We start from the raw sequence: 27,290 nt of genomic DNA on the forward strand, positions 1-27,290 counted from the left end.
TGCTCTGCCATTGTGACCTCGGGGGTCCTACTGCTCACCAGCTCTGCGCACTGAGCTCATTGTGGGGTTGATACTGGAAAAAGGTCTTATTTTGGTGAATGATTCAAGAGAGAAAAATGCAGAAAACTCACAAAATAGGGAATTATTAGCGGGGTGGTGGTGGTGGCATACACTTTAATCCTCGAACTTGGGAGGCAGAGGTAGGAAGATCTCTGAGTTGAGGCCAGTCTTGGCTACAGAGTAAGTTCCAGGATAGCCAGGGCTACACAGAGAAACCCTGTCTTAAAAACAATGGGGGGTGGGGAGGCTATTAAGACGAAATAGTACAAAGCAATAATCATTACTTTATCTCCACACAAAAATTCCCCCCCCAGGCAAAAATGACAGCACACAGAAAGGAAAGTATAATTTATATGTACAACCAATAACCTGATACAGAAGAAGGGATTGGGACAGACCAGGAGCGGGAGCAAAGAGACTGGGAAAGGGGCAGCAAGGAGGATATGGGGGTTCCCCATGCAAACTGCCACTCCCTGGCCCCTCCTTAGAGGGGGAATGTGCCCGAATCTCCCTAGCCTGTTATCCACTGGGTTGCTCTGGTCCCAAGGCAAGGCAGGCTCCTGACTGGGCCCCTGGCCTGACCTACTCAAATTTAGTCTGTATTCAGGCCTTGAGGAGGGAGGATTTAGTCCCCCAGAAACCTGAGCCCCAGAGTGGGGGTCTGCCCCATATCTGGCCCTCTGTATTCTCTCCCACCCTTTCTAGGTCACCTAGAACAGGTTGGGGAGCTCCTCTTTGGCTTGAGGGAGTATCACCCAACCATTACTGTGGGGGTGGTCCTTGGTCCCTGGGGAGAAGAACAGTTCCTACTGCAGGATGCTGGCACACAGGAGGTAACTGAGCCAGGAGCAGCAATCCGCTCCCTTCCTTGTAGCTTTTACCCACCCTTTGGGAGAGGGAGGGAAAGTGCCATGCAGCCCCGCCCTCCTCCTCCTCCTGCTATTTTCATCTTTGTAATGAGGTTCCCCTCCTCTCTGAAGATCTCACAAAAGTTCCTAAAGGGCAGCAAGGCTAATCCCCCACTTTGGCAGGAGGTGGAGGTGATGCTGCAGGAAAGGCCTGGGAGGCCCCACCTCCTTCCTCCCGGATACTCATTTGTTGGGAAGCTGTATATTTGGTGGTGGGGCATCCGGGTACTTGGAAGACCCTGCTAACCATCTCCCACCCAGACCTCTTCACACCAGCACAGTCTTCAAGTTTGGTGGGAAAGGTGTGTGGAGGCGGAGAGAGATAGGGGTCCTTCTTGAAGGGAGGCATTATAGAGGGGCAAAAGGGCTCCTAGCCCAGTGGTGGCCCAAGGGGTGGGGAAGGTGGAGGGTTGGCAGCAGGCCCCAAGGCCTGAGATGTGGGTCGGCTCCGGGGTCGGGGCCTAGGTGAAGGGCAGGCCTGGGATCCAGTCAGTCGTCTATACAAATCACCTCCCCTGCTCGGGGCTCCTTCCGATCCAGCCCCAGCCCGTCTGACACCAACGCCCCCACCATTTCCTTCTCTTTCTTCACCAGCACTGGAGGGCCGTTGGTGGTGGCTGTTTGGGAGGACAGGTAAGAAAAAGTCAGTCCTCACATTCCACACATCACTCTCTGATAACCTATCCTTACTGCTAAGTCACTTTCCGCCACTTCTGACTTTTCTTATAAATGTAGAAAGATTAGACGTAACACCACCTTCCTTAGATTCCTCTTGTACAATGATGTGACAGGTCTGACTCTCTAGCCTTTCTGAGTTCACATTCTTTTCCCCTTGAGGAAAGCAGGTAGAGGAAGCTCATGTGGGAGATACGAAATCCTGTGATGGGTAAGGCTTTTGGTTTTTGGTTTTTTGAAACGGGGTTTTCTTACACGGCCCTGGCTGTCCTGTTTGTGCCTCTCAATTGCCGGGATTAACTGTGTGCACAACCACACCCAGCTGGCTTCCTTTTGGAAATAGCACCTCACACAAGCCCAGGCTAACCTCTAGACTCTCAGGAACCCTGCCTCAGCCTCCTGATTGAGGTTGACATGGGAATAGAAGAGGGGGGCGGGGGGCGGGGGGAAGCAAAGGGAATGGATAGAACAAGCCCAGAACAACTCTTCCTAAAACACTGGACACTTACAAGAAAGAGAGACAAGGAAGAGAGAAAAGCAGGACAAGGAAGTCAAGCAGGGATGGAGTTTGGTCAAAGTGAGGGAGAAGCAAGGAGTCAGAAGCACCATCTAACCTGTGATGAAGGACCCTGCTGGCATCTGGCTGTAATTGGCGCCTGCGGCGGCCAGGGCCCCTACGGGTGCGGCGCTGAAGGCTGCCCCGTACCCCGGAGGTGTGGCGTAAGGACCCGGGGGAAAGGCCTGGATTAGGAGAGCAAACTGGGGTTAGGTAGTCCACAGTCTGGAGAGGAAAAAAATCAAGCTCCAGAATTACCAGGCAGAGAGACTCAAGATGCAGACTGTTGGGAGCAGGCTGTTTATATGTGTAGGATTCTGATGCAGTGCTTGTGTATATGTACAAGGGGCACTGACAGGAAAATGAGCTAGGGAAAAGAGGGTTACCGGTGTGGGGTGAGGCTCCGTGCCCTTGCTGGCCAGTCGGCTGAGGATGCTGCGCTCGGACATCTGAAGGCGGGCTGCGATGGGGGGTATTCGGGACAGCGTGGCTGGCAGGCGGGTCACATCTGCCTTCATGTCGCTCAGCAACTCCTCCAGCTGGTTCAGAACTGGGGCCCGGGCCACAGAGAGAGAAGGGCAAGAGAAAGGTAGAGAGAGAGATGGAGCCAGAAAAAGGGACAGTCAGATGGACAAGTACAGTCAGAAAGAGAGGACACAGACATCAAAGGACCACAGGCCAAGGACCAAATGGCAGAGATTAGACAGAAGAGTGGTTCAGAGGAAAGCAACAGACCAGATACCACACAGAACAGATGGAGTAAAGACAAAGACAGAGTATGGGGAAGAGGTAAGGGAAAGACATTGAAAGACATGGGGTCGGGGTTGTCAGAACATCCCGTACTAGAAAAGGGAGGCTTAGGGGTCAGGATGATGGGGAGGAAATAGGAGGCATAGGGCAGTATGATTTAGGGACTCAGTTTTAATACATGATGGGGAGGGGGTTAAAGAGTCAGCATTCTGTAGAAGGACCTAAGGTTGGCAGAAGTCAGGTGCTACACCAGGCTCTGTTAGGGGGTTAGGATGGCTCTGGGACCTAACCCATAGTTATCAAGGTAGGAGGATATGGGCGAAAAGGCTGGGGGTCAAAAGCAAGCTTCATGGGGTCTGCCCAGAGGTAGATGGGCAGTCGTTTTCACTTCATGGGGTGAAGGAGATACAAAGAAAGTGACCTGTGGGTCAGAGCTAAGGACACACACACACACCAAGGCTATCAGGATCATGGCAGGTGCAACCTGTGGTCCCACTCACAGGGATCAGGTCCCACTTTATGAGGTGACTGGTACCCTACTGGTCACTGCTGTGAACCATATCAGGTATGGGCTTAGACAAGGGGTAAAGCTAAACCCCAAAAGGGTCAGAAGTGGGGTTAGAGGTCAGAGGGCAGTGGTTCAGAGGGTAGAGGGGTAAGGGGGCAGAGGGTGTGGGAAAGTTTTTAAGGGTGCGGGGTGAAGACTTACGCAGCGTTGTGGGCCCTCCCCCGCGCGGGGCCACCGCGGCCCTTACCCTTGTGCAGGACAGCGTTGGCTGGCTTGTTCCCTGCCAGCGACTCCTTGGAGAGGTGCTGGTGGCTCTCGGCTAGGCACTCGGCCTCGGCAAAGCGGGCGTGGAGGGCCATGGCGGGGTGCGCCGGCTCCTGTGACAGGTTCAGGTAGGCCGCCCGCCGCAGCTGCTCCTCGATCACCAGCGCCTGCTCCAGGAGCTAAGGGAACAGGATAGGGGTAAAGGCAGGTGAGTAGAAGGACTAACCTAGCACTAGAGAGCTACTCTGTCCCTGTTGCCCTGGAAACTCCAGCTGCACAGTGTGTGAGCCAGACCACAGTTCCCATCCATAGGTCCACTGGGTCTTAGCCACAGTGTTACCTCAGGTCTCGTGATGATACCATTCCTTCCAGCCCACGCTGAGCAAGGCCCTTCTTCACCCCACTTCTCTTCTTTCTCATCCTCACCTTGAACCTCCGGGCCAGGAATTTATTTTTCATCTCCAGGAAGTTCCCCTTATTGGCTTCCGTTTTAAATGGTTCATTAATAATGGCAAACTGAGCATCGTTCTGGATGTCTTGCCACCGGGCATAGCCATGGCTGCCAACAGAGCAAAGGAACTATCAAGGAATTTAACTGAATGGATGTGACTGTGAACATTTCTTATTGGCCAGATGTCCCCAGAATGTGGCACAAGCTTCCCCCGCCTGAGTGTGGACCCTTCTTCTCTGTAGTTCCCCTCTGCCCTGGCTAGTTTTTCTCAACCCGACAGAAGTTAGAATTATCTGGGAAGATGAACATCAGTGGAGAAAATTACTCCATAAGGTCGGGCTGTAGACAAACCTATGGGGCATTTTCTTAATCAATGATTGATGGGGGAGGGCCTAGACCACTGCAGGTGGTGCCCTCCCTGGGCTGGTGGTCCTGGGTTCTATAAGAAAGCAGGCTGAGCAAGCCACAGGGAGCAAGCCAGTAAGCAGCACCCCTCCATGGCCTCCGCATCAGCTCCTGCCTCCAGCCTCCTGCCTCTGTTCCTGCCCTAACTTCCCTGGAAGACGTGCTACAAATTGTAAGAAGAAATAAACCCTTTCCTCCCCAAGTTTCTTTCAGCCATGGTGTTTATCAAGCAGCAGAAACCCCACGGCACCTTCTCTCCTAGCTGAGAGACCCTTTGTGATCTTGCACATATGCAAAGGATACAGGACAATGCCAGCTAGAAGCCAGTAGTCATGTCTCCGGTGCCAGATCTCATTGAGTTTCCCCGAGGAAATAGCTGCTCTTTCCTCATTCTGCCACAGTGTGTGCAGCTCTGCAAAGAACAGAACGAATGCATCAGGTTTGTGGTCTGCATCACCCTGGGAACGTACACATGGAAATCTGAGTAAGGACAGAGTATTAAAGGCTCCTTAAGAGCTGTACGAGGGGCTGGAGGGTAGCTCAGTGCTTAGAAGCACTTGTCACTCATGCGAAGGACCAGACTTCAGGTCACAGCTCCAACAGGTAGCTCACAACCATCTGTCACTCCACTTACAGGGGATATACAGTACCATCTTCTGACCTCTAAAGGTACTGTACACATATGGTGCATACACATGCATGCAGGCAAACACTCATAACACATAAAATAAATCTGAAAAAATTAAATTACAAAAAGGCGAGAAACATTAAGTTAGGAAGTAAGGAGTAGAGTTAATTATGAACAGGCTCACGTTAAGATTAAGGCAAGAGAACTGTGTTAGAGACCAATGGGAGTTTGGTAGTAACTTAGGACTGTCGAGGCTCACTGTCAGCATGCACCAGTTCATTGAAAGTGTGTGGAATTAAATGGAGCAGGCAGCCTCAGACACAGTGACACAGTGAGGAGCAGGTAACAGACAACCTCCCACACCTGTGAAACCACCATCAGCAATGTTGAACATGAATCTTGGCTTCTCCACCTTCTCCTCACGGCGCCCATTGGGCCGTGGCTCATCCCGAGGAGGCCCAAGTCGAAGCTCCCGATCTGCTTTTACATCTTCTGCTAGGCCAAAGAGTGCAAAGCTCACACCTCAGGACTGCCTCCTTCTAAGTCCCAAGACTATTTAGTGCATCAACCGTACCGGCTCTCCCAACAGCTACCCACCCAAGACCCAGGCATCTGTCCCCAGATTCCAAGCCTCCCCAGATACCCAGATACCAGGACTTGGGTGTCCAGTCCTTCTGCCCATTACCTCTCTTGCCCAAATCCCCTGTCTCCCCCTCTGTCCTCTCCCTGTGTTCCTGTCCATCCAATGGCTTCTCCTCCCCCCTTTCTCCTGGCGTTGGCTCTGAGGCTGTGGGAAGAGTCAGAAGATGTGAAGACAGCTGTTACTTTCACCCCAGGTCCCGAAGAGTCAACTCCAAAACCCAAATCCCCATCACTGGTAGGACAATACACCCACCAGACTTTTCCCTGTCTCCTCGGTACCCAGGTTCAGGCTCTATCTCTCCAGGTACCCCTGGTGCATCATCCTCTAACAGAATCTTCCTATGTTCTAGCCGTTCTCCAAGTGATGGGGCAGGGCTGGGAGAATCAATCTAGTGGAGGACAGAGAGTCAAGTGAGCTAGAGAGTTCCTAGGCACTTTGTTGCCAAGATCCCTCCAAACCTTCCACTCCATCTCCTCAGAGAGAACAGGTGAACACACACCTCTGTCTCCATCTTTTCTCCCACTTTGCTGCTCTTCTCTGGCTTCTCTTCCGGGTTCTCAGTGTCATCCTTCTCCAGCAGTGTCCTTACACCATCTCCCTTCTCACTTGGAGCCGGAGTAGCTGTGGGTGAAGGCACAGTACTATGGTTTGAATATGGCTTAAGTGTTCTCTAAAGGGTCACTTGTTGAAATTTTATGCCCAGTGTAAAGTCACAGAACGGTAGAAATGGTAGTCGACTACAGTGTTTACAGGTGGGGCTTAAAGGAGATAATCAGGACCAGATAAGGTCATGGGGTGAGACCCCACAGTTGAATCCTGGTGGCTCTTAAGGGAGAGGGGAGAATAGACATGCATTCTCTGCATTTCACCATGTGATAATCCTGCATGACCCAGGATTCTGCCAGCAAGAAGGTTATCCCCAGATGCAGCTACTGACCTCAAACCTCCAAAACCATGAGCCCAAATAAACCCATGACCTCTACAAAGTTGTCCAGCTTCATGAATCCCATTGTAATCACACAAACAGCCCCATGAGAAGGGAAAAGCAGGTTTTTCCACCCTGACATCTGGCCCCCCCTCACTCACCTCTCCCTGCCCTAATCCAGACTCCCAATTACCAGGTTTAGAGGTGCAAGGACTGTTGGTTGTAGAAGCCTCAGGAGTGGTGGGAGACGTTTTGGTTGGAGAGGAGGCTCTGGAAGAGCGTTTGGAGTCAGCACTGGGGTCAGGCATCAGCTCTGGCATTGACCAGCGTCCATTGATATGCTCAAACTCTTGCACCTGGGAAGGAGTTTCCAGGGACAAGGGTCAGTTCCTGGCACTGGTCCCATAGGAAGCTCCAGTTTCCTCTATATCACCCCAGCTTGAACTAGAACTAAGAGATGAAGGACAGAAGGAGGACAGAGACTAAACAGTTGGCCTGATGCTGGAATGAGGAAGGACCAATACCTTCTTCTTGACGAGAGACATGACTCCAATGCGGGTCAACACCTGCTGGCGACTCAGCCCCTCCCGAGGGACCCCATCCGCAAAGGTTTCAGAGCCATCTGCCCCAGGCTCGCACAGATGGCGCATGAACAAAGACACATAGGCCCTGAAAAGCATGGGGTGACAGGAGGGTTGCAAGGACTCAGGAGGAGCTCAGATACAGCTGATGCAGAGTTCACTAACACCTGAACTTCAACTCTCTGGTGCTTCCAAGACTCCAGCCCTGGGCCTCTCCGTCACACCAGTCCTTCCCATCCTGACTCATTTGCTGGCCCCCATCAGCTCCCTCATTGCACCTCCCGAGACTTGGCACTTTGTTCCTCGGCCCCATCAGTCAGCGTTTCATCCTGTTCACCAGCTCCTCCTGCCATGTTACCATGGCCAAGTAAATGTGAAGCCAGGCTAGCCTGGGTGAGGCTCCTTCTTCAAACCCCTCTCCCATAGGGGAGGAGGCCTGGCCCCTTTATTCTAGGCTCTGCTGAGGGGAAGTGGGGTAGGCTGAGTCCACCTCCCAGGAAATAGAGCCTGGACATCAGGGGAGAGGTGGTGATCAGCTGAGTAAGGTCACATCATATGGTAGCCAAGAGGAAGAAAGGAATGTCCAAAGCTCTTAGCCCTATTCAATTCATCTGCAAGTCACCCACACTCACTTGAACTCCTTCTCCGTTTTGCCCCTCAGGTCTCTCACTAGCCACTGTGTGGTGAAAGCATCTTGTGGCGGCATCCCCCAGCGCATCACAGCATTAAGGAAAGCCTTCCGCTGCCGGGTATTGAATCCCAATACCTGAAGGTGGGTCGAAGAGGCAGGGCCATGAATGATTAGGAGCCTGAAGTCCTTTCTATCGCTGGTGGCCCAGTCCTCAATTCCCACTGAATCCCCATCCCCTAACCCCCCACCCCCATTTTCTCCTTAGAGATCATGCAAAGTGCCTGGGCCAAAGTCTCACTTCAATGTTGCCCCCGACTCGAGCCAGCAATGGAGGCAGCGGCTTGTCCTTCTCATTTCGAAGCTGCCTCTTTGACTGTCGACGCCCTAAGGGTAAGGGTGACACTGATTAGTGGAGAAACCACCTCCTCTAAGCCCTTGGTCTTCCTTATATCCATCTCCATAATACACAAAACACAGGGCTAGCCTGTGTCACATTCACCTCTAATTCTTTTAAGCATGTTGTCAGTGCTATCAACCTACTAAGGCTAAAAGAAGCCATATTTAAAAACTAATAACATCAGCTGACAGACAAGGTTACTCATGATTTTCCTGTTTGGTTTCTGGGTATGTGTGTTTGTGCTCAGATGAGGTTGTGTTGGCCAGGCCACCACCTCTGGACTTGGGCCATGCTGTCTAACCTTCCTAGCGGCTGGGCCTGCATGTATGCAGCATTGCACCTCAACGCCTGTCTTGACTGAGGGCATCAGCTACCACATGGCCATATGCTCCAAATTCAACAAGGGAGAGGCCACGGACACACTTCCCTCCAGTGTGCAACCTTCTGTTTTCCTGCTGAAGCAGCTGGCTTGCCTGCCTGCCTTCCTTTCTCTCTCTCTCTCTCTCTCTCTCTCTCTCTCTCTCTCTCTCTCTCTTTCTTAATGTTAGGTGCAGACTGGCTGTGTTGTTAGCATGCCTCAAACTCACAATCCTCCTGCTTTCTATGTATTGACATTAAAAGTGTGTGCTACCACATTCCCACCCCAAAGAAAGCATTTTTATTGCATAAAATAGGGGGTCAGGGGCTGGAGAAATGGATCAGCAGTTAAGAGCCCAGGGTCCGATTTCCAGCACCCACACAGTGGCTCCCAATCATCTATAACTCCGGTTTCGGTGGATCTGATGCCCTCTTCTAGCCTCTGCAGGTATCAGGCATGAGGTCATACACAGATATACATGCAGGTAAAACAATACACATAAAAATAAAAATAAATAAATCTTCAAATAGTGGACTTAAAGAAAGTTAGAAAGTGAAGTGAGAGAGCGGAAACAGAAAGTCAAGAAGACACCACCTTCAGGACGCTCATCGAAGTCTTCATCCTCCTCCTCGGACCCCACTGAGTATTCTGACTGGTTATCTGTTCGGGGCAGAGAGGGTTCGATGGTAAGCAGTAACCATACTGGGGTCCTCTCAACTTGGATTCTTGTCTTGGACATTTCTCCACCTCTACCCTGCCCTTGGTCCTACTGCAGACTCTGGGCCATATATCCTGAACCATCCTTAGCCTCTGGGTAGCACATACTTTACCACTGTGACTCCTGTCAAAGCTACTCTAACCATGTGTGCTCACGGGATCCCTCTGTAGTCCCTAGTTAAATCCCCAGGGATCCATCTGGCCTTAGAAAAGTTCCTCCTGATCCATCCCAATCACCCAGCCTTCCCTTTTTCCACAGCCCCAGCCCCAAAGGTCTATCCATGTCTTCTCCCCATCTGTGCGTCAAGACGCAGCCCGCACCTTGGTCCTCCTGGGCAGCGTCATTGTAGTTGACCTGCTTTCGGACTCGCTTCCCCTTGCCTAGGTTCCGGGCGAGGTCTTCCTGCTGCTGCTCATAGTGGTGTCGCAGTAGCTTCTCCCAGTAGTCAGGGTCCACATTCTCCTCCTGCTTGATGATCTCTCGCTCGATCTCCTCAATCTGAAGGGCAGAGTGAAGGCTGGTAGCCTCCTTCCTCACTCCTCCCACAGCTGCATCCCAATCCCTGTCACCTGTGCTGGTCAAATCCTGCCTGATGCTTTCGGACCCAGCATCTAGTTTCTGGACACTGCACATTCTTCCTACCAACTCCTCCTTGCAGTGTAAACATCTCCTCACTCCCCTTATCCACCCGACAGACTCAGAAGCCGTGTTCTGTGACTGCAAGAACTTTCCGTGCCTAGGTGTCTTTCCAAGCCCAGTCTCATCTATCAAAATGAGAAATTGTTTGAGGTACACTGTTGCTTTTTGGTGGGGACCAAGTTGAGAGAATAAATCAAAAATATGAGTACAAGAGAATAGTCCTACTTCAAAATTTAGTAAAGGGCATGGATTTCCCTTCACAAAAGGCCTTGAAGAGACAGGGTGTGGCCCCCAAGCCTCTCACCTTGTCTTCCTCCCGCACAACATATTGTGCCACCTTGAAGGAGCTGAGGTATTCGTTCATGTTCTGCACGTCTGTGTCATCGGTCGCATCCTGGTTTCGGTCTAGCAGTCGAGCAATGGCTTCATTGTCATAGTGGATCACACTGCTATCCTCCTCCTTATTCTCTCCTGGTAGAGACAGGGACAGAAGAAGACCAGAGGTGTTGGCCAGAAGCTGGGGAACAGTTTAGCCAGGACGGGTGGGATGCTTCTCCTTGGGCCCTAGAAGAAATGCCCGCTCCCTGAGGGCTCGCATCTAGTGTCTTTTGCTTTGTTTCTTTGGGTGGCTGACCCTTCTCTCAGGACTACTAGAAAGAAAATATTTGTCCTTTACTGGCTGAGAGAAGTTAGGTTTTTTGGAGGTGGGGGGTTCCCAGGGACTACCTTTAGGGAGCTGTAGACGTTCTTACCCTCATTTTCATCTTTGAATAGCTCCTCGGTGCCAAATTTGAGGATGTCATCCAACTCCTGCTTGGACATGGAACCAGCCTTGGAGCCCAGGCCTGGCCGCACGACCAGGTGTGTCAGCATCATCTTTCTCTTAGCCACCTGTGTGATTCGCTCTTCTACCGAGGCTCGGGTCACAAACCGGTAAATCATCACTTTGTTGGCCTGGCCAATCCGATGGGCTCTGCTGAAGGCCTACAGAGGCAGGAGGAAATGGATGTCAGCCAGGAGAGTGACAGAGAGAAGCTGACACAGGGTCAGGAAAGGGAAGGCCTTCTCTCTAAGACCAATCCCTGAGCAGGTCAACGTTCTTCCTGAATCCATGCCATGTAGCTGAATGTTACAGGGGGTGTAGGATGCACGTTCCTACCTGGATGTCATTATGGGGGTTCCAATCAGAATCGAAAATGATGACAGTGTCAGCAGTGGCCAGGTTGATGCCCAGTCCACCAGCCCGGGTGGACAGGAGGAAGCAGAATTGTTGGGCTCCAGGAGCTAGGACATGAGAAGAGGCCAAGTTTACCTAACTGGCTGCTAATGCTCTGACTATAAACCACGACATCCCAACTCCCAGTGTAAGTTAAGTTGCCAGCTTCCCCTCACCATCCCCCATCCTAAGACATGGCAGATGTTCCCAGGCCTTCTGTGTCCATAGATAGCAAGCACAGATTTCCTCCTCACCATTAAAGCGATCGATGGCCTCCTGCCTAAGGGCGCCCGTGATGCCACCATCAATGCGCTCATACTTGTACCCTTCGTAGTCTAGGAAGTCTTCCAGAAGGTCTAACATTTTGGTCATCTACAAGGGGACAGCAGGAGTCCAGAAGATGCAACAGGAGCTCAGGCCCAGTTCCTGAAAGCAACCCTTTACCACAACAACCCCAAGCCTCATACCTCAACACAGCCACCCAGCTGCACACTACACGTTCCCATGTCTACTCACTCCACCTATCCCCTGCCCTCATGTTCTATCTCAAAGTCTTTTAATGTAAGATCGTTTCTTATAAGGCACAGGTTCTCTGAGACCCATGAAAAGGCTCCAGAGAAACCTATGTAAATACTTTGAAAGTCACATAAAACGGGTGTGTGATTTTCTCCAAAATGGAGGTATACCTTTCATCAAAACCCTAAAAGGCCTGTGGTCTCTACTGCATTCACCCACGAGGCTGGTAACTGGTCCTAGTCTCTTCTTAGGAACAAGGATGAGATCCTGGGATGAGCCAGCCATGCCAGGCCTTTTATTTTTAAAGACAAGGTCTCACTGCATCAGCCGAGCTGGCCTGGAACTTGCTATGTGCAGGCTGAATTAAAGGGATGCACTACCACACCCGGCCCAGACCTTCGATACTTTTGTTTGTCCAGTGTTAGGGATCTAATCCACAGCTTCATGCAAGCAAAGGAAGTGTCCAGCATTAAACGATCTGCTCTCTGCTCCTTGAATACACTGTCTCTCTATGTTTAGACTGGCTTTGGCCTCAGCATTCCAACTTCAGGGACTGTAAGGCTAAGCCACTGAATCAAGGCAAGCTATGGGCAGGATCTCGGCCTTTCAGAGTAGAGTAGCCACAGGAATGAGGACAGGGACTGAAGTCTGAGCGGCAAATGGCAACAGAAAGCAGCTCTGAGGAGAGCGGAGGGGCGGGCCACCTGGGAGAAGATGAGCACTCTGTGTCCTTGCTCCTTCAGCTTCCGCAGCATCTTCTGTAGCAGCAGCAGCTTCCCTGACGACTTAATAAGTGCCCCACCCTCATAAGCCCCACTGGGGAGTTTGGGAGACTCCTGAAGAGAGAGGAAAGGGAAAAATGAGGGTCAGCAAGCACACTCCTTACTGGACAGTGCCTGGAGAAGCTAAAGGCAGCCCAGCCCCACCTGATGTCCAAGGCAGACCCTCCCTGAGAGGCAGCCACATGATCTGCCCCTGCTCTCTGCTCCTACCATAGCAGCCACGGGGAAGAGGTACGGGTGGTTACAGCACTTCTTAAGGTCCATCATGATGTTAAGCAGGGACACTTGGTTCCCACCACCTCGAGAGTTCAAGGCCTCAAAATTTCGAGTTAGGATGTACTTGTAGTATTTCCTAAAGACCAGGGTAGAGATATATAAGAGATATAAATTATAAAGGAACCCTCTTCTTTCCCCCCCCCCTTCTCTGTGTAGCTCTGGCTGTCCTGGAACTCACTCTGTAGACCAGGCTAACCTCAGACTCAGCGACCCATCTGTTTCTGCCTCCCAAGTGCTGGGATTAAAAGCATGGGCAGGCATCATTTCAATGTGGCCCAACTGTACGGAAGCTGTCACCCGAGCCCCACCCCAGTCTGACAGCCTGTCCCAAGTCTCACTTCTGCATGGGGCTTAGCTCCACTCGAACAATGAGCTCTGTCTTGGCTGGCATGTTCTTAAAGACATCTGCCTTGAGTCTCCGAAGCATGTGTGGTCCCAGTAAATCATGCAGTTTCTTAATCTGGTCCTCTTTGGATATGTCAGCAAACTCCTCCAGAAAGCCCTCCAGGTTGCTAACAGACACAAAGAGATAAGAAATCAGACAAGGGGAGAAGTTCTCTGCCTCTGACCTTGGGCTCTATTTCCTACATCAGGTGAATCTTCTAGAAGTCTCTGTGATGCTCTTCCTCCCTGCAGGCCAGCCTTAGTGAGCCACTTACTTAAACCTCTCTGGAGTGAGGAAGTTGAGAAGGTGGAAGAGCTCCTCCAAGTTATTCTGCAGTGGAGTCCCCGTCAACAACAACTTATGATCTATCTTGTAGCCATTGAGGACCCTGAAAAACTAGGAAGTGGGACAAGGACAGGCAAGGGAAAGAAATGGCTTTCAGTGGCAGGCGGCTATCTCACCTCACAGACTTGCCCCAGTTGCCAGCTCCTGAATTCCCATTTCCCTCAGGATCAGAGACCCCAGCCCTAGTCCGTTTCCTCCTGTAGTACGGCCCCTTCTCCACTATGACAGGAGCCTTACCTACAACAACTCAAACTAGTTTTGTTGCAGTTTCTTTAAGGGTCAACACAAGTCCTCCACATCCTCCAAGTCCTCGGAGTAGGGATCTCACTCACCTTGGACTGATTGTTCTTGAGTCGATGAGCTTCATCCACCACAAGACAGGCCCAGCGAATGGAGCCTAGAGCTGCCTGATCAATGGTGATCAGCTCGTATGATGTCAGGAGAACATGGAACTTCACCTGTGCCTCTCTCTGCCAACAGAAGCATTGCCCATTCATCCGCCACTTAGCACGCCCCGCCCACATCTCCAGCCCTTGCTCTTTATCCAGACCCTGTGATGCCCTCCCTCGGAAAGTCAGGGATTCTAATTTCAACACTGATCAGGGACTACGGATCACAGCCTCTAATTTCCAGCCCAATGCCCGGCACTGACAGAGCTGCACTGTTCCCAGGAAAGTCTACTGTGGAGTACAGAGGCACAAAGATAAGGAGAGGAATTCCTGGCTGGGACAAAGAAATGACAGATCCGATGGTCTCAAAGCATGAGACAGAGGGACTTACCTTCATCTTAAAAGCTTTCTTCCCGCCTTTTATGGCATTATCCTCAAAGGAGAACTCGTTTTCTCGAATAATGGCCCGGCTATCCTTGTCACCCGTGTATGTGACCACATAGAACTTGGGTGCCCACATCTGGAACTCCCGTTCCCAGTTGATGATGGTAGAGAGTGGAGCACTTACCAGGAAGGGACCTTTTGTGTGGCCCTGGGAGTCAAGGGTGGAATGCCATCAGTTCTGGCTCAAGGGTATGCGCACCAGTCTCCCTGCTGTCTGCTCTAGCCAACCCCACCCTGAGCCTCAGCCCCACCCCCAGGGGGCCTAGAGCACCACACGCACCTCCTTATAGAGTGAGTAGAGAAAGACAATGGTTTGGATGGTCTTGCCCAGCCCCATCTCATCAGCCAGAATTGTGTCAGTGCCTTGGGCCCATGAGAAGCGCAGCCAGTTCAGCCCTTCCAGCTGATACATGTGCAGCGTGCCTCCTGTGGCTGTGATAAACCGTGGCTGAGTCTCATATTTCACTGTAGGCTGTGGAGTCAAGACATCGCAAGGTTCAAGGGAACAGCTGAGGGGGCTTCTGCCCCGCCCTGGCACTGGTAAAAGGTGGACTACAATTTCCTCAGCTATGGACTGAGCTGAGTTCTAGTCTTGAGTCCTGTTCCCCCCCCCCCCATACCTTCCCCCTCCCAACGCAACACTCCCAGTCCCTAAATCATCACCAGGCAGCACCACTAGGAAGGGGCAGCTCGGAGGGAACTGGGCTGACTGCTGGTAGTACTGCGCTCCTACCCCCTGGAGAGGGCAAGGGCAAGTGGTGGAGAAAAGCTACTGTTTGGAGGCTGCTGACAGCTCCAGTCTGATGCTGTAGGGGCAGGGAAAGAAAACTTACATCATTAGTAGGGGAACTGGGAGGCCCATCGCCCTGTATCTCCTTCTTCTTCTTCTTGTACTTTCGAGGCTGTGCAGGGTCCTCGCCCATAATTAGCTCACTGAGAAAAGAGTGGGTGTCAGATCCTCTCACTTTCTTTCTCCAACGCATTGCGCATTGCAAACAAAAAGCTCTAATTACATTTACAGGGGACGGAGGTCACAGGACAACTATAGAAACTGGTTCTCTCATTCCACTGTGCAGATCCTAGAGAATGAACTCGGGTCGCCAGCCCTAGAGGCAAGTACTGTTACCCACTAAGCCATCTTGCCGGCACCATCCTATGCTTCCCCACACCCCAGATCCCTTGAGCATCTATCATTCTCTTCCAGGTGTCCTCCTACATTTCTCAAATCAGATCTTATTTCCTCTGTTTACTTTTTTAGATATAATTATATATGTATGTATGTGTGTGTATGTATGTATGTATGTGTGTGTGTGTATGTATGTATGTATTTGTCTATTTACGGGGGCCAGGTGTTCACTCAGAAACCAGAAGAAAGTGTCTGGTCCCCTGGATCTGGAGTCACAGGAAGTTGTGACTCCAGGTATAGGTGCTGGGAGCTGAACTCTGATCCTCTCCAAGAGCTCTTAGCTGCTGGGCCATGCTTCTGGGCTGGCCAGGTCTCACTGTTCATCCTTATGCTACCCCACCAAACCCACCCAAAGTGCCAGCTGAGGCTGTAACTGCCCAAGCCTGGGTCTGTCTGGACCAGCATCCTCCCCTTCATTTTCACGGCTGAGCGGGCACCCGCCCTCACCGGTGCCTCCAGTAGCTCTGCTTATGGTCGTCATACTCAGGGATGTTCATCTCATCCTCCTCCCATGTAGACTGGTCGTAAGGCAGGTCCTTCCATTTCACAAGATAGTGGTAATTCCCCTTTTTATCCATACTGTTGGGCAAGAGACCGAGAGAGGAAAGAAAAATAACATGAATCACGCATTGCAGAAAGTTTTGATAAAGTGTCAACAAACACAGCATCTGTTTTCTTAGCCTTCGAGGGATGGTCTGTAAGACACCTATCACAGAACACCCTGGAGAGCCCATAGGATCACTCACTCACCAGACGGGACTTGTGAGGGTCTGAAATGTGCCAGCCATGAATCGAGGCACTAGGCTGAGCAGTGAGTGAACCAACAAGCGTCCCCTCTGATTGCTCACACTTTGGTGGTAAACACTATTCTGGAGACACTCATCTGGGCGACCTGTCTCTCAGACCTTGTTTTCATCCCCATCCCCATCCTATGCTACTAGAGACAAAGAATGCTGGACTAAGCTTCCCCTGGTTTCTCAAGTTCCCTAGGAGGAGGAGCAGGGCTGGAAGGGCTGCAGCTGCAGAGACAGTCACCAAACCTCAATCAGTCACTTGGTTTATGTAGGGCCATTGCCATGGTTAGACCAGGGTCATGGTCCAGGTGGGCCTCTGCACAGAGCAAGGACTCACCTATGGTTAATAATGCGGTGCACAGTCATCCACTCTGGCTTGATGCCGAAACGGTAGTACTTCTCCTCCATCTCTGCGTAGTGCGGGTCCTTCACCTTCCGCTTATCACTCTTCCCATCGTCCTCACCAGATCCATAGTCCAGCGGTGGGGGCTCGTCCATGTCATTTTTCCGTTGATAGTTTCGGTACATTACCAAGTGGAAGATTTCCAGCTGGTGGGGCACAGAGGAAGGGAGAAGAAACGACCTCTAAATCCAAAGAAGGCAAAGGAGCTGGATCCCTAGGGAACGGAGGGCCAGGAGAGAGCAGGAGGCTGGGAGTGGGATCTTAGGTGCTGGGAAAGGAGAGGCCTTTGTACCTGAAGCTCCTTGGCCCAGGAGCAATGCCAGTAGGACAGTCCCACCCACTTGACAAAGAACTCCCTCTCTGATCTGCCTTGAAGAACACGAGGGGGTGGGGCGTCTGGATCCCCGTCTGCCTGCTGCGGGGCCGGCACTGCCACAGGTGGCTCCCCCCATCGCCAGTGCAAGATCTTCTGAACACGGCCCTTTAGCACAGGACACTTCAGGATGGGCGTGTAAGAGAAAGAGGAAAGAAAGGGGTGAACAGAACCCCGTGTTAGGTAGGACAAGGGGTAGGGGCTAAGGAAGGAAGAGCTGCGCGGCCTCAGAAATGGCTGAAAGGTGGCGCTTGGATGGTGGGCGCTGTGAGGATGAGGTTCTACTTACCGTGCATCGAGGGCACAGCCATTCACCATTGGGGATGTCGGGCAGTGGGGGGTTCAGACAGTGGATGTGGTAGGAAGAGATGCAGGCGTCACAGCACAGGAGCTCCCCGCCGTCCTTGCACACTCGGCAGTACTCCATGTGGTCATCCTCTTCCTCCTTCTCTCCTTCCTCCCCTTCCTCCTCATAGTCTTCCTCTTCTTCCTTGGCCTCCCACTGTACCCCTTCCTTCTCCTAGGAGGTCAGGCGCAGACAGACATAGACAGAAGAGAAGGAGAGACAGGAAAACCAAGATGATTGAGTCCTAGACGTGTATAAAAGTCTCACGGAGCCTATCAAACAAGATACTCTGACTTTCCAAAGTTAGTGACTCTGGGAATAAGGGGTTGAAGGAAAGGACCCAATTAGGATTCTGGACTCTGAGTAGTGCTGAGAGGCCTGGGAAACCATAGCAGAAAGCAAGAAGGAAAGAGATAGGTGGGACCATGAAGGCACCAGGTACTCACACAGTGGGGGCAGCTCCATTTGCCCTCAGGAGCTCGATCAAGCTCAGGGTCAAGGCAGACGAGGTGGTAGGCACGGGGGCAGGTGTCACACAGAATAATTTCCCCGCCCTGCTGGCACACCTCACAGTAATCCTGGTGATCCGTCTCATAGCCATCAACTTCCTCCTCCCCGGTCACTGTAGGACAGCCCAGGACTGTCACATACCCCAGTCAGGACAGAGGGAACAGAGAAAAAAGAAAGGGATTCAGGGAAAGACACACAGAAGGTTTGAATAGAGGTCAATATCTGAAGTAAGAAAAACAACAAAGGAATAAGTCACAGAGAGGCTCACACATGGTGACCTCCTCACCCTTCTTCTTCTTCCTTCCTGGCCGGCCTCGCTTCAGTTTCTTGGCACGGACAGGACCATCAGGCCGGCCTGAGGCACTATGAACACTACCACTGTCCAGGTCTGACTCCTCAGCCTCTGGTTCAGGGCCCTCATCACCCTGAAAAACACACTGCCCAGAGCCCCGCTGCCATGAGTGAGGCATCCTGGGTTCTACCCACCACCACGCACCGTCCCCAGACTGTGGGTCCCCACCCCAGCTCCCCTCAGGGACTGTCCATGGAATTCAGCCCTTGACAGACAGGTGCTGAGCAGATGGGGAGGGTTGCTTACCGAGCCCGCCTTCCTCCTCCTGCCCCCCAGCAGCCCTAGCTTGATTTTGAGTGGTGCCATCTTCTTTCCTCGAAGCTTCTTGCGCCCATCGGGGGCTCGGGCGCTCTTACCCCGCCTCTTGTGGCCTGGACCTGCGTGGGAATGTGGAGGGGAGAAGGTCCACAGGCCATGACACTTCCTGCTAGAATAGGAGCCACAGGGAGCTCTAGGCTGGGTGTTACTTTCCCCGTCCCAGGAAGCATTTTCTTCCCCAGCAACCATGGTGGGAAAGCATGGGTTATAGAGTCATGAAGCCATGCAGTTTGGAAAGCAGGGTACAGAGGTCGGAAGAAGAAGGGTCCTACCTTTGCCCTCTTTGGTTTTGGCTCTTCTGATGGGTGGGGGCTGGATTTCAGGAGCAGGGGGTGGTGGAAGGGCAGGGGGGGGTCCAGATGGTGCTATGGGGGTGGCTGAGGAGACAGCAGCTGACACCTGCTCAGCTACAGCTGCTGCTGCTGCCGCTGCCGCTGCCGCCACAGCAGCTGCTGACCCTTTGAAGGGGTTATTGGCGCTGAACTCTCTCCACTTGGCCCCCAGGATGGTCATCATCTTCGACATCGGGATCTTAGGATTCTTCTTAGCAATTAAGGGCCTGAAAATATAGAAGCAGAAAACTCAGACTTTTCACAGATGGTCTGGGAATACTGCCATCTCCTGTATCAATTAAGTCTATGCTAACATTCCTGGGTGGGAAAAATATGTCCTATTAAGAAAAATATTAATTTAAGTAATGAGCTAAGTAAAAATAAGTTAAGAGGAAAATCTATCCTGTCAAGTCCCACCCTCACAATGGCATGCTTGCCTTGATTTTCTGCGTTTTATTCAGTTATGGGAACCTGAAGGCAGTTTCCCTCAGGATAGTTAGAAAGACACAGACATCGTGTTTTCCTCTAGGGGGCGTGGTCAGCTCTTATTAGGATATCTATGATTCTCAGTGCTGACAAACAGGCTATGTAGCAGGTGTGTAGGTAAGACATTTCCAAAGACAGTTACCAAATACCCCCGAGGCGAGGTAGCAACATCACTGGGCTATGCATTCAGCCTCCCATCAAACCCACACAGGCTCCTACCAAGCATGCATTTCTAGTTTACAGGTAAGAAAACCGAGCACCGGGGTTGGGGATTTGGCTCAGTGGCAGAGCGCTTGCCTAGGAAGCGCAAGGCCCTGGGTTCGGTCCCCAGCTCCGAAAAAAAAAAAGAACCAAAAAAAAAAAAAAAAAACAAACAAAAAAAAGAAAACCGAGCACCTACGAAATTAAGTAACTTGCCCGAGATGAAAGTAGGGCACTAAACTGTTGTGTTAAACTTCAGCATGTGTATCCAGGGCACCGAAACTGCTGTGTAAAACGACACTCCTACCCGGGGCATTCGCATGAGTCTCTGCTTTCAGAGTCCCACAACTCACGCCCATTGCTCTCGGTGCATGATTTGTTTTTACTGTGGCTTAAGAAAGGGTTCTGGGGCTGGAGAGATGGCTCAGCAGTTAAGAGAACTGGCTGCTCTTCCAGAGGTCCTAAGTTCAATTCCCAGCACCCACATGGTGGCTCACGACCATCTGTAATGGGATCTGATGCCTCTTCTGGCAGGCAGGTGTACATGCAGATAGAGCACCTCATATACATTAAATAAATAAATAAATAAATAAATAAATAAATAAATAAATAAATCTTTAAAAAGAAATAGGGTCGTGAAGACTTGAAATGAAAATTCCCAATGATGGCACCCAGGTCTAGTCTAGAGCAGTTACAGAGAGGAAAATCAGAACTGTCAGAGCAGAAGATTCAATCCTTCCTGTCCTTTCTACCTTCTAGTTCTAGAAAATTCTCTAATCTAGTATTAGACTCATGATCTCTGTCCCACAACCTAAGAGAAAGATGGACTCATAGCTGGGATTGGTAGATCCTAGACCAAGAGTAGACTGAAAATATGTGTAAAATTATTTTTGCACATGCTGTGAATTTCTCTAGAAAGCATTTTCTTAGATTTTAAACAGATTCCAGAGAGGCCCAGTCCACACCCTAATAATTAAGTATTGTCTGAAAGGACTCCCAATTCTGTGTACCTCATGAACTGACTGAAGGCTTTGTAATTAGTAAGTGTGTGATAGTCCTCCTCAGAGAACACGTGTTCCACATCCTCCAAGCCCCAGGTCAGAAGCAAGGTGGCGGATGACTTCTGCTCCACCTGCTGAATGGGGGGACAGGGTGGTAAGATGGGGCACCCTGGCTCCTCTCCCATCATCCTTTAATGCCTCTCTTAGTATCCATCCATTTCCTGCCCCCCTCACAGTCCAGTCCCCATCCCTTACGAGGCCCAGCTCTGGCAACATCCCTCCATCCCTCTGCTGTCCCTCCATCCCTCTGCTGTCCCTCCATCCCTCTGCTGTCCCTCTGCTGTCCCTCCATCCCTCTGCTGTCCCTCCATCCCTCTGCTGTCCCTCCATCCCTCTGCTGTCCCTCCATCCCTCTGCTGTCCCTCCATCCCTCTGCTGTCCCTCCATCCCTCTGCTGTCCCTCTGCTGTCCCTCCATCCCTCTGCTGTCCCGCCATCCCTCTGCTGTCCCTCCATCCCTCTGCCACTCTCTGATGCTCACTCCCTAACTCTACTCACCTTGTGTCCCCCATCCCCTTCTCCCCTTTTCCTCCGTTTTGTTTTCTTCTCTCTCTTTTCCCGGTGCTTCCTCCTTCGCTTCCGACCTGGTCCAGTTCCATACTCGCTGCCTCCACTCTCTGACTTCTCCCGGTACTCATCTCGCTCTGAGCCAAACTCCTCTTCACTGTCCTAAGGAAGAGAAATAAAAATAACATTTATTCATTCTCACCATGTGCCAAGAACTGTTCTTAGCACGAAACATATTTTATCTCTTTCCATCTTTACAACTACCCTATGAAACAGCAATTGATCTATATTTGTTCACTTTTTTTCAGAGGAAACTGAGGCACAGGGAGTTAAATAAAGTACCCAGTAAGAAGACAGAGGATTTCTAGGCTCTGAATTCACACACTCTTCCTCTAAGACTATGTTTTCCTTTGCCCTCTATATTGAGAATTAAACTCAGGGCTCAAACATGCAAGGCACTGAGCTGCTCCCTCAGTGAGACAATGTGCTCCAACTCTTTCCCTCAGATGGTAGGGTGAGTTACACTGACAACTGGACTCTACCGGGTTGGAGAAAGTGAGGCTAGGGTTCCAGGTCCAAGAGAGGCAGACAAGAGAGAGGCATGAGAGAGGGGTAAAGTCTCTTGACCCTAGGGACCCCTCTACCCAGGTAGCCATGAATAGAGAACATGTCATCTTTGGAAAGGGGACTCCTGAGCCTTGCTGTAGGATACTCACAAGCTTCTTTCGTTTCCGGGGTTTGCCTGGCTTGTTTTCCTTCTGCTTCTTGGGACCCCGTTTTCGCTTCTTCACACCCAATGCTGAAGGCAGCAGCCGGATATCATCCTTATCTTTGAAGAAAAAAAAGCACCAGAAAACCTAAATTCGGAGGGTCCCAATCTCTGACGTCCTTCGTTGTCCCCTTCTTACCATAGCCTTAGTAGCACTCTCTAGGAGCCCAGGCATTAACCCCTCTCCATTTCCCTGCCCTTCAATGCAAACCATGTTTCTAGTACTCTGGGATCCTCTGGTTCTGAATGGAGGTCAAGGGTCAGAAAGGAAGAGCAGCCAAGCCACTCCCTCTCCTCCCCTCCTACTAGCAAGGGACCAGACTCTAGGCCACCGGCTCAGCCTGTGGCGGGTCCTTTCAGTGCTCGCCAGGGCTCCTCCTGCCTCCCCTCACTTTGCCAGCTGGCAGCTTGCCCAGGAAGCGGGGAAGCCATGCCCAGCTGCTGGCCTGGCCTGACCCCAGCACTTGGAGTAGGGAGACACAAGCTGGCAGCTCCCTAAGCCAGATGCTGAGGAGCTAGAGCCAGAGGTGGACACCTGGGTTCTCACACTAACACCCTGGGGCTCTGAGATCCTTTCTGCCAAGTGGGAGGGAGGCCTCTATTTACATTTTCTTGGATAATCAACCAACACAGCACTGGAGCAAAAGAGATTCTCAGCCAGTCATCCTCTCTTCCCCACAGGGCCAGTCTGCCAACATCACAGCCTAACTCAGCAAAAGGAAGTCGACGCAATTCCCCAAGCAGTCCTTCTCCCGGAGGCCTGGAGTCCACCTGCCTCTACATCTACTCCTAGAGGCTGTACCTTTATCCCACACCTTACCTTTCATCTCTAAATCTGTCCCAGACATGCTGGCGAATCTATATATACAGACTGTAGGGACACAAACAAGGATATAAACACAGACAGACACACCTAACATGTGCAGTCTCAAATCCTCTCTCTTCCTCCCCCCACCCCCCTCTCACACACACACACACACACACACACACACACACACACACACCCCTGTACCTGCTTCAGCACAACTATGTCCCTGGCTCTCTCCCCAGAGAGCTCTATCAGAGGACACAGGACAGATTTTTCCCTGATATCCCACCCCATTCTCCCTGACCCCTGCCAGTCTGCTGGTGTTTGGGGACCAGAGTTGTTTCTCAAAGATTAAGCCTTCCTGATGCCACACAGAAACGGGCTGTGGCTTCCCTACCACCCCCACCAGTCACTAGACTAACCAGCCAGACCTGTCTTGTCCAAGTAGAAGGAGCTGCAGCCAGAGGGGAAAGCCAGGGCTTGGCCCAGCCTCTTGCTCTAGGACACACAATATTCCTTCCCTCAACAGCCAAGGGAAAATTAGCCACAATTAACACCCCAGGCCTGGGATTCCGACCTGATGCTACCTTTCCTTCTACCTCCACAATCCCGGGTTCCTGTGGGCAAAGACTCTCTAGGATGGGGTGTGGGCATGCAAAGGGGCAGCCTGCCCAGAGGCAGTGTGTGAAAAACCGATCCGGGCTCCAATAGGAAGTCAGACGTCAGGCCCAGCAGCTGGCTCCCCTTAACTCTAGGGACTTGGGTTAACACGAACATGGAAACGAAGACCGCGGGGCAAGTGGCAAGGGCAGGCCAGGGTACGCCAACTGGCTAAGGATCAGGGAAGTGGGCCGCCTGGGTCACCCTGGGTGTGTGGGGCGAGGAAGCCTGTGAACTCCATTTCCCACCCAGACCGGCAGGAGGTTCTCGGTTTTAGGCCGACGTCAGTGGCCAGCAGAGGGAAAGAATGGCGAGGAGAGGCAAGGAAGGGTAATAAAGCAAATCTAAGCCCCAACCTCTGTCTCAGCAGCCTCTCAAAGCTGGCCGTGAGCCCAGACTCTCCCACAGCCCGGCTCAGATCTCGGGAAGGTGGGGAGGGCGAGGGCGGAGTCTGGCAGTAAGGCTGTGGGAGGAGCCTGGGCAAAAGCCTTCCTCCCGCCCCTCTCTCCTAATCTCGCCATCAATCTCTCACACTTATATTTATTTTTTTCTCAAATTCCCCTCCCTCCCCCACAACGAACCTCCATAATAGGTCTACCGCACATGCGTACTGAATGCAGGAGGTGGGTTTGTATTTTCAGACCTTTTGCAAAGAAACTACCAGAATTTTCCGCACCACCCACAATCATTTCCCCTCCCCCATCTCCACCCCCCAAGGAATCACATCTATATATTATGTTATATTATTTCTCTAGACTTGCCAGAAGGGGGAGGGAGAAGAAATGAGGTTTTTCTTTAGCTTCCTGCTCCCTTCCCCCACCAACGCGAATGCAATTATTTTAAACGTTCAACAATGTAAGGAGACTGGAGCGATGGGGGAAGGGATAAAAATTGGTCTTGGGTAAGAATGTAAAACAAAATGGTGAGAATCAAAGCAGTCGCACTGAAAAACAATGGAAGGCTCTCACTGGTACAAATTCATATTCCAGAAAGAGACGAGGGCGGGCAGCCTGAACACAGCTCCTTAAGAGGAGACTTATTTTTCCCCACACTTAGGTAGACGGATAATGAGTACGCTAAAAATATTTTCCTGAAGTTTTACCTCAGAAAGTCATCTGAGGGGGTGTATCTGGGTCATTTTGACTTGGAGGGCTGGAAGGGAGATGAAATTGCCCAGGGAGACAGAGGAGGTGAGATTTAATTTCAAACATAAAAATTCAAAAGCATTTGACGCTTCTCAAGGATTCAGAGAGCAAAGGGGGAGGGAGGACGCCACACAAAGACCCATCTCGACCTTAGGCTCGTTCCTTCTCCTCTCTTACGGGCAGTCAGTGCCTGGGATCAAAACCAGGTCCCGAGTTCAGAACAGTTAGGCGAGAGGTACCGATCCCCTAACTCACCTGACAAGTCCTTTCCCCTCTTTTTCACACCTCGCCGCAGGCAGCCCTGCGGGCAGCCCTCTCCTCAAGACCTTTTATTCTTCCCCCACTCCAAGCGAATTCTGCCGGCTCGCTGGAATAACTTTTTTCTAAACTTTTCCTCTTTTACAGGTAAACCTGGCGGGGCTAGGGGTGAGGGGTGGGTTTTACCCAGTAAGCATTAAACACATTGTTTTACACACATTCAAGGCTGTCTCAACACGTGCGACAAAAAAGTCACAGTGGTCAATAACATAGTTTTACAGATAACGTTTTAAAGTTTGGTGCATGTGTGCTGCTCTGCCGCCAGAGACTTGGGGGTGTGGATGTCCCCAATCAGAGGTTGGCGACACCTATCCTAAAGAAGCTAGAAATCGCTCCACTTGGAGGGTGGTCGGAGAGGTGGCCACTGATCCAGATAAGGGCCTGTCCCTAGCTCGGCTGGGCGTGCTACTCCAGTGCCAGGTGACTTGTCATCTCGGAGAAGGGTGCTGAGTGACGGTCAAGACAGCAGCTGGGTGGGCAGTTCACGCCCCCCAACGTGGTCAGGGTGTGTGGGTGGTTTCATCAAGAGAGTGACAGTGAATGGCAGCCACGTGAGAGTCACAGCTGGGCAGTTCGGCCACCCCAGACTGACGGGGTCACGAGGGGGGAGGGGGCGGCTGCACTTGACACAAAAGAGCCCGGGGCAGAGATGACGAGGGTGGGGCTGGGGGCATCTGGCTCCCCAGACATTCTCTCCTGTCTCTCCTAATCTGAAGTGACCCGAGATCTCGACAGCCAGATAGGGGGAGTGGAGGGTAGGTCCAAGTCTTACTCCAGGAAGTGGTCTGCGTGGAGTGTGGCCACCACCTGCCCCCAGTCGTCAGCCGCTACAAACATTCGCACGACCCCTCCCCCGCGTGCCACTGCACACCCCTAAGTTGGCGGGCACCGAAGTCCCTGCAGGTGGAGGGGTTGGTCCGCGGGCCACCGTCCCACCTCTGCCTGCCCAAGTCCCCAGCGGAGGGCGTCGGGTGGCGGTCAGCGCCACACACCGAACCCACTCAGCTTCAGTTTGACCCCACCGGGGCCGGGCCCGAGGTGCGCTCACGCGGCCGCCCCTCCCCCACGCGCCCCTCCCCCCACGCCGCCGTCCGGTCGCCGGGGTCTCCGCGGTCCCTCGCTCGGCCTGGGAGGGGGCCCTGGCTTCGCCACGGCCGTTTCCTGCCTACCCCCTCCCAGCCGAGGGTGAAAAAAATAAATCTCCTCCCCCGAAAGCCGCGACCAAGTGGCCCGGTCCGCGCGCGCAGCTCGCTCCCAGCGCTCTCCAGCCGGGGCGGCAGCGGCGGCCGCGGTAGCGGCGGGGGAGGGGTGCAGCGGAGGAGGGGAGGAGGCCTGGCCCGGAGGCCGCCGCTGCCCGGACCGTGGGGCCCGTCTGGACCGGCCAGGCGCCCGGGACTCGCCTCGGCTCCGCAGAACCGTAGGTGCCGGGCCCCGTGGCTCCGGTCGGGCCCCGGGAGTCGGACCGACGCTTACCTGGCGGCGGGGGCGGCGGCAGCGGCGGCGGCGGCGGCGGCGGCGGCGGGAAGAGGTGGCAGCTGGGGGGGCTGTGGCGGTCGCGGCCCCGGTCGTGGCCCGGCCCGCGCCCGAGTACTCCCTCTTCGTCCTCCTCCTCATCGTCCTCGTCGGCCGCCTCCACCTCCTCCTCCTCCTCGTCGCCCTCTTCTTCCTCCTCTTCTTCCTCCTCCGACACCACCATCTCCTCCTCCTCCTCCTCCTCGTCCCTCAGAGGGGAAGCCATCCTGTGGCTCTGGCCCCCCCACCACCCCCCCACCCACCGCCCGCCCGCCTCCCCCACCGCTACCACCACCACCTCCTCCTCCTCCTCCTCTTCGGCGGCGGCGTCCTCCTCCTCACCGCCTCCCCCAGCCCCCCAAACCCCCGGGCCACCCCCCTCCAGAACACCCACCCCCGGGGCCGGCGTCTGAGGAGGGGGGCCGCACTACCCCCAAAAATGTTCTTGGAAAAATTTAAGGACTTTTTCCTCCTTCTCTCCTTCCTCCCAAGAGAACAAGAAAGGGAGATCGTTTTTTTAAAAAAATTATATATATATGTATATAAAAGTTTTCGACTTCTCTCTACCCCCCTCGGTTGCTTTAAATATATTTAAATTCTGAGGGGGGCGCTCAGAAATATTTCTCAGAGCTGAGGCACTAAGATGGCCGCCTTGAAATTATTTTTAAAACAACCCCCCCTCCAGCACCGCCACCCCCTCTATAAAGAAAGAGAGAGGGGGGTAAAATCCCCTTTTAAAACAAAATGGCTGGCTTAATAT

At 52.4% G+C, this 27,290-nt stretch overlaps 2 protein-coding genes and 1 non-coding gene across 17 annotated transcripts in view; 1 reads left to right on the top strand and 2 right to left on the bottom strand.

The window, feature by feature from the left end:
• Positions 1 to 393: 393 nt before the first annotated feature.
• Positions 394 to 26,799, bottom strand: Chd3 (chromodomain helicase DNA binding protein 3). 14 transcript variants are annotated; one of them, XM_039087615.2, is made up of 40 exons: positions 26,492 to 26,799; positions 22,035 to 22,147; positions 21,310 to 21,480; positions 20,762 to 20,883; positions 19,005 to 19,291; positions 18,661 to 18,791; positions 18,331 to 18,499; positions 17,999 to 18,192; positions 17,496 to 17,726; positions 17,126 to 17,329; positions 16,768 to 16,979; positions 16,084 to 16,215; positions 15,284 to 15,383; positions 14,731 to 14,922; positions 14,398 to 14,598; positions 13,950 to 14,087; positions 13,547 to 13,668; positions 13,226 to 13,399; positions 12,822 to 12,963; positions 12,534 to 12,665; positions 11,568 to 11,685; positions 11,257 to 11,381; positions 10,850 to 11,081; positions 10,402 to 10,568; positions 9,779 to 9,956; positions 9,335 to 9,400; positions 8,284 to 8,369; positions 7,987 to 8,120; positions 7,298 to 7,442; positions 6,967 to 7,129; positions 6,348 to 6,469; positions 6,101 to 6,236; positions 5,891 to 5,992; positions 5,569 to 5,700; positions 4,881 to 4,989; positions 4,148 to 4,280; positions 3,659 to 3,900; positions 2,586 to 2,749; positions 2,258 to 2,384; positions 394 to 1,585 (listed from the first exon to the last, which is right to left on the bottom strand). In XM_039087615.2, exons 1-40 carry the CDS (start codon positions 26,754 to 26,756, stop codon positions 1,339 to 1,341), a joined length of 6,360 nt encoding a protein of 2,119 aa, XP_038943543.1. In that variant the 5' UTR covers positions 26,757 to 26,799; the 3' UTR covers positions 394 to 1,338. The 14 variants fall into 14 exon arrangements, with proteins under 14 accessions (XP_038943543.1, XP_038943545.1, XP_038943542.1 ...); XM_039087617.2 differs by having other exon boundaries at positions 17,999 to 18,174; positions 18,349 to 18,499; positions 20,762 to 20,886; XM_039087614.2 differs by having other exon boundaries at positions 5,569 to 5,697; positions 20,762 to 20,886.
• On the bottom strand, positions 7,724 to 7,863 carry Scarna21 (small Cajal body-specific RNA 21). Its single transcript, XR_005490930.1, has one exon. It is a non-coding gene; the product is annotated as a small Cajal body-specific RNA 21 (non-coding RNA).
• The window catches only part of Naa38 (N(alpha)-acetyltransferase 38, NatC auxiliary subunit), a 29,412-nt gene continuing 28,382 nt past the window's right edge, over positions 26,261 to 27,290 (top strand). For both annotated transcript variants that reach the window (XM_039085444.2, XM_063268637.1), the window contains exon 1: positions 26,261 to 26,435. The gene's annotated coding sequence lies outside the window, so the exon portion shown is untranslated. The remainder of the gene's footprint in view (positions 26,436 to 27,290) is intronic.

The sequence above is a fragment of the Rattus norvegicus genome, chromosome 10 (assembly GCF_036323735.1).
Source record: "Rattus norvegicus strain BN/NHsdMcwi chromosome 10, GRCr8, whole genome shotgun sequence".
NCBI lineage: Eukaryota > Metazoa > Chordata > Mammalia > Rodentia > Muridae > Rattus > Rattus norvegicus.

Coding starts and splice junctions, on each gene's coding strand:
- Chd3 (XM_039087613.2), bottom strand. CDS start 26,756: ATGGCTTCCCCTCTGAGGGACGAGGAGGAGGAGGAGGAGGAGATGGTG. Junction 22,148..26,491: donor GCCGCCGCCCCCGCCGCCAG/GTAAGCGTCGGT, acceptor TTTTCTTCAAAG/ATAAGGATGATATCCGGCTG. Junction 9,957..10,401: donor TTGTGCGGGAGGAAGACAAG/GTGAGAGGCTTG, acceptor TCTGCCCTTCAG/ATTGAGGAGATCGAGCGAGA.